The sequence below is a fragment of the Garra rufa genome, unplaced genomic scaffold (genome assembly GCF_049309525.1).
Source record: "Garra rufa unplaced genomic scaffold, GarRuf1.0 hap1_unplaced_003, whole genome shotgun sequence".
Taxonomy (NCBI): Eukaryota; Metazoa; Chordata; class Actinopteri; order Cypriniformes; family Cyprinidae; genus Garra; species Garra rufa.
This window is the reverse complement of record NW_027394278.1, coordinates 11956546-11963088: the sequence shown is the minus strand read 5'-3', so window position 1 is coordinate 11963088 and position 6543 is coordinate 11956546. Positions and strand designations below refer to the sequence as shown.

The following is a 6543-nucleotide window of genomic DNA, read 5'->3' as shown; positions in this document are numbered from 1 at the left end:
ACTAATGGACACCATCACCGATCTGCCATCTCCTAAATATTTCCAGCTTCATCCATTTTTTATTTGGAAGCCTGAAAATGATACCCTGATGGCCAGGCTGAGGAACAACTACACTCTGCCATGCTTTGAAGGGTGTAGACAGCCACAGGTGACATCTGCAGGAGTTGGTAGACCTCGTGTGATTGCAGGCATCACAGGTCAATACTGTCTGTTTTCTTCACGTCTGTGCTGCAAAGTCTGTAAAAAAAAATGGTATGCAGACAACCCACAGTGGCTGGAAAAGCTCCCCAAACACTTCACAAACCTGTTGCCAGCTGTTCTCACTTATAAGAAGGCTGTGTGTAAATCTCTGTTGGATGAACTGCGGCGTACTGGTAAATCACCCACAGACATGGCCAACCAGGTGATGGAAATGATGCATCTTAAATATGAACGTGCTCACTTGGCCTACCTCCTCAGTTGTCAGAATATCTTGGATGCTGAGGCTGGAAAGTATGGACAGAGAAGCATCACAGGATTCCTGAGAAACGAGACCCAGCCTGCTCCCTTTGGCGAGTATGCTGATCCCAATGGATGGAGTGGAATTGCTGTGTCTGCACATTATCTCACTGACTGTCTCCTGCACGAGTATCAGCGCCAAGAGAGAGCTATTATACAGCTCCTACAAGGAACCTTTGGGCAGGCATTTCATTCCGACCACACCCGAAAGGTGGCCAGGAAGGTTACTTTTACTTCTGGCACAATGTCATCCTATGCCATCATGAATGAAAGTTGGATGATCTTATCATGGGTGATGGTACAGTCAGAGACGGAAAAGTCCCTGGAGCCCATGTACAGGGGACTCGCAAATCGGTACCAGACGGCAGGAATGGAGAAGGCACATTACCAGTGGGTTGACAGGTAGGCTTGATAATTCTGTACCTTGCCTAAGACATATCACATAGAGAATGTATACATCAGTTAATACTATTATCCTGACTGATGAACAGATCCATTGACTGATTTTAACATTAACATTATACTTTTCTGTTTTTTTCCCCAGAGATTGCTGTGCACCATTCAGAGTGCCAGACTCTCACAAAACAGAGCACCTGAACTGGGAAGCGTGGCAGACTACAGATGACATTATTGCCGAAGCCACTTCTGGAAACTTAGAGAACAAGTGTGCTTCCAGATCTTTCTACAATCAGCACATCATGATCAAGCTGGACCTGTTCCATTGTATGAGGCGCTTCCTCCGTGAGTGTGTTTCTGAGCATCATGCCCTTTACAGCTCCTTCTCCCAGTTCTTGTCTGCTGCCTTCTGTGTTGTGGATCAGGAAGATCTGCAGAAGCTCAAGGATGCTTACGCATTTTGTGGTATTGAGCCTGCCAACCCCACAAAGCAGCACATTCGGGAACACTGCAGAACAAAGATCACACAGCCTAAAGAACTTGTGAGGAGGGTCGAGGATGTTATGCACCATTTTCATTTGGCAGGAGATCCTGATGGTGTTCCCCTGTACAAACCGTCCATGCTAAAAACATGGCGCATACAGCGGGTTCACATTCTGCGAGGATGTCTAAGTGATCCAGAGGTTGCCGGTGAAATCTTGTACAGGCATGGTGGAATACTGCAACTGAACCACGTTCAGGGTGAGGGGGCCAAAGTTCCAGTATGGATCCCCATAAGAGGAACTTCTCAGCAAGAGGGGTACCACTTCCACCAGGCTCAGTGGGTCACTGGCACACGTGTCTCCTCAGAACTGTTTCAAGCCCAGGGGATGACCGGAGTGGCACGCTGGAATTTTCAGCGTCTGGTGGACCTAAAACAGCCAGGTGTTCAGCTTCCAGCAGCCTTTGATCCAGCTCTGATGGCAGAGATGAATACAGTCTCAGAAAGGCTGTTAGGTGTGCCAAAGTATCCTGCCCTTTGGGTATGTAGCAGAGATACTGCAGAAAGATTTGGGCTGGAGTATGTTGAACCTGGATGTCGCCCTGTTGTCCTGGACTGGGAAAAGCACAAGACCAAGATGACTGAAGTACATCCAGCTGAGCAGAGTGACACATCCACTGCCATGTCGCAATACACTTCTGCTCCTCTTGATGTGACTCCAAGTCCTTATCTAGAGTCAGGTAAACTTTTACAGACACAGGAACTGAAAAGACATATATGCTTCATTATATATATATTTACAAAGGGTTTCATTTTCTGTTGTTGTTGTTGTTGTTGTTGTTGTTGTAGTAGTGACCGCCAGTTCCCAGCCTGTGCCCTTGCTGTCCTCATCTTTTCCATGCAAGGCTGAGCATTCTTCAGAGACAGGTGAACATTTGTTAGACACACAGTGTCATGTCATCCCAGTATCTCATTTGTATTTTTGTCTTAAAAATGCATTTACAATTGTTTACTTGCTATTGTAGTGACCTCCAGTCCCCAACCTGTACCCTCTCTGTCCTCATCTTTTCCTGGTCACGCTGATCTTCGTTCAGAAACAGGTGAGTAGTAACAGATGGTCAAACCAAAAACGTTTCTGCTATTTATCATCTTGGCTAAATACTGATTAAATGTTAATGTGATTGTTGTAGGTGCCACATTCACACCACCTTTGCCCATGAAAGCCTCACCTGCTAGCAGCCGCACTGGACCTGTGAAGACTGGTGGTAGAGTGTTTGTGTTAGATCACAAAAAGTGGACAGCCCCAATGAAGGAGACCATTGACACTTTACTAAAGAAACACCATGGAAAGAAGGACATGCTTAAGCTTGTGGATCAGGAGTATGCAGCAATGGTCCACAGTTCCTGTACTGACCCTAACAGCATGCTCCATTCAACCACAAGATTACACATCTCACAGTATGTCAAACACCTTGCAAAACTCTTAAACACCAGTTCTTTCTTAAATACAAGTCCATAAAAACTTGTTGAGACACAACAACTCTGGTATTTGCTGACAGAGGGTAGTGAAACTACTAGTGTTCCAGTTGCAACTGTGACTCCAGCAGTCATGCTCACACCTGCACCTCCTCCAACCACACGTATGACTCACGTGGCTGTTGAGAAAATTGTGGAAGAAATTATGGAGAGACAGCAACAGCAGCTGCAGCAAAAGCAACAGCAACAACCCACCGAACAGAAAAAGAAACAAACAAAGACCTGTCTTGCCTGTGGACAGCCCAAATCTCGGTACGAGAATGATGGCTCCTCCATTCACTTCTTTTACCAGCAGGGTCCTGTTAGATACTTCTATTGTTCAACAAAGGTTTTTACAACCTACAGTGCAGAAGGTCTAACAAACCAAAGAATGCCTTTTCAGGACTTTATGGAGACAGAGTTTTTTCAGAGGGAACTGGAAGCCACAAAAAAACGAGTTGAGGAGAAAGGGCAACAGAAACGGAAGAGGTCTGATACGCAACCTCAACCCACTGGTCGCCTGTGCAGATTCTGCAAAATGGAACTGAAGCAGGGCCCAAACAGTCCACATGTTCACACGGGCTTTCCCGGGGTATCAGGGAAATACATATACTGTCCTGCTAAAGTCTTTTTTATTTACAAAGATCAGGGTATGGACAAAGAGTTGACCTGGAAAGACTTTAAAGATTCTGCTTTTTATGAGGCAGAAAAGCAAAGATGGATTGCAGAGAAAGGAAAATAAGTCTTTTTTTCCTTTTGTTTTCTGTAAATAATTATATATGTTCTTTGGATTTATTTAGATTTCATTGATAGTTTTTATTGTTTTATAGTTTCATCTACTTCATATAACTCTGTAACTATAATAATAACTGATTAGAAACCTTTTAATCCACAACTCATGTCAATATTATTTTTATGTCATATAAATTAAAATGTTTTTTTTTTACTTTTAAATCTTTTGTTAATTTGATGTTTGTAGATTAAAACCTGACATTAATAAATAACATTTATTTCTGCTTAATTTTGTCTGAGCTAAACTGGCCAATAAACACACATTTACAAAAATAAGCAAATAAAATTAATAAAGTAGAAATGCAACTAAAATATATCACACTTGAGGACTTCCGGTTATGGCGGCAAGGTGAGCAGACACGTTCTCCTCGTGCTTAATTGCTTTTCAATAAATCCTGCATAATATTCCATAGAGAGGTCATATAAAGAGACAAAATTGTAAGCATAAGAGTAAACCACCTCAAACATGCCAAAAAAAGCGGCTAAGGAGAAGAAAACGATGGAGAGCTTCGAGGATGTAACGTTAGGTCAGGAGCTAGCTGATGGGGAGCCATGCTCACCGGAGCAGGCACACGCTGACGTGTCCGCGGACGCTGAACAAGTCATAAACATGGAAAATCCATCAACAAAGGACCTCATGCTTGCCATAACCTCATTCAAACAAGACTTTAACACAAAAATAGACGGTGTACTGACGGAAATAAGAATTGTCCAAACGGACGTGAAAGATTGTAGTGGGCGTATCATAGAGGCCGAAATGCGAATATCGACGGCAGAAGACGAGATACAAACCCTGAAAGAAACTATCGAAAAACTTGAGAACAAGACAAAAAACCTCAATAACAAAGTCGAAGACTTAGAAGGGAGGAGTAGACGTAATAACTTGCGTGTACTGGGCATACCCGAGAAAGTGGAAGGCAATGATACCTGTTCCTTTATGGAAAAATGGATAGCGGATGCTCTGAAGATAACGCCGCCGGTTTTGGAGAGAGCGCACCGGGTAACAGCGAGCCAAAGTTCCACCACGTATCCGAGAACTATCATCATCAAGTGCTTAAACTACAAGGACAGAGAAAATATCTTGAAAGCAGCGCGGATACAGAAAGAGGTGATGTACCAAAACAACAAAATAAGATTTCTTCCTGACCTGCCAACGGAGGTGTATAAGCGACAGAGGAGTTACGACGGCGTGAGGAAGCGGTTACGGGAACTCGGTCTGGATAAGCACCGGGTGATATACCCCGCACGGCTCCTGTTGACCAACGGTGACCGCACTGTCGTCTTCAATACACCAACGGACGTGAATAATTACATCAAGAAACTGGAGCCAGTGACTGAGGATGACTAAATTAAGTGTGACTTGATGAGAACTTTTATTGAACTTAAAATCTCGTCAGATGTGGCTGCTGGAAAATGAGAGGTATGAAGGGCCTGAATTTGTTGGAAACGTGACATCGGACTACTTACAAACTTGATTCTCTTAAAATACTAATATAAAGTTTTAAAAAGTCCTGTTTAAAGATATATTTTATTTAGTTTTCTCTTTCTTCTTCTTAAAGTGTAATTAGGTGCTTCTTAGGTGAGTGCTGAAAAGTACGTGCATGTAGTATGACACGTATATTTTACTTTCAGTTGATAGATAAAACATCTTATCTGGATTATTTTTTCTACGTAGACAAGTAATTGAGCTGAGTTTTGGTTTAACGTTACAGGAGAATAGTTCCTCAGCATAGTGTGGACCTATTCCGGATAATGGAGGGAAGTTATTTAGGGGTTTGGGGGAGCCTGTATGTTCTAGTGAGTCAGGCCTGGGTTCTGGGTGGGTTGCTCTCTTCCTTTTCGTTTTGGGTTTTATTTCAAATGGTACCCTTTATAGGTTTTTATTGTTATTCTTGCACTAAGACAATTTACCTCTCTTTATGTTAAATATGACACTATAAAAATGACAGACGTTTTGGTTGAATGTGTATCTTGGAATTGTAGAGGCCTTCGTAAACTAACTAAAATAAAACAAGTAATGGATAGAATAAAACAGATAAGAGCCAAAATTGTGTTCCTGCAGGAAACACACATGTTAGATCATGAGATAATCAAAATTAAGCGTAGATGGCCAGGTCAGGTATTGTCTTCAGCTTATTATTCGAATTCCAGAGGAGTTATAACTATGATACATAAGTCTATCCCTTTGCGCATTGATAAAATAACTAAAGACCCCAAAGGTAGATTTTTGATTGTACAGGGAAATATTCTATCAACTCGGATCAATCTGATTAATGTATATGGACCTAATGATGATAATGCAGATTTTTATAATGATTTATTTTTGAGAATCTCCACAATGCCCGGAAAACACATTATGGCAGGTGATTTCAATTGTGTTTTGCAGCCCAGTAAGGACCGGTCATCTGGTATTGATAACACCCATGTAAGGTCTAGAAAAGCTTTACAATATTTTATAAAGGAACTTAACTTGGTGGATATATGGAGGGCTCAAAACCCAATAAAAAGGGAATATTCATGTTGGTCCAGTACTTCTAAAGGATACTCAAGAATAGATTACTTTCTGATTTCAGCTGAACTAATTTCATGTATCAGGAATTGTCAATATACTAGTATTCTTATTTCAGACCATGCTCTTGTATCTTTGACATACGTTGAACCAAAGTTTTCTCATAATCGTACTAAATGGAGATTTCAAATACACTGGATGAAAGACAAAAGATTTCTTGAGTTCTTAGGGGAACAAATTGATTACTATTTTGAACATAACACTACCCAAACATCAGCTATAACCAGATGGGAAGCCTTTAAGGCCTTTATACGAGGACAAATTATAAGTTATACGAGTAGGAAGACAAAAG

At 41.7% G+C, this 6543-nt stretch overlaps 1 protein-coding gene across 1 annotated transcript; it reads left to right on the top strand.

Annotated features, from left to right (window-relative positions):
- Positions 1-88: 88 nt before the first annotated feature.
- Positions 89-3632, top strand: LOC141309787 (uncharacterized). The gene is made up of 6 exons (XM_073832563.1): positions 89-900; positions 1043-2115; positions 2225-2302; positions 2401-2475; positions 2566-2868; positions 2935-3632. Exons 1-6 carry the CDS (start codon positions 89-91, stop codon positions 3630-3632), a joined length of 3039 nt encoding a protein of 1012 aa, XP_073688664.1.
- The last annotated feature ends 2911 nt before the right edge of the window (positions 3633-6543 follow it).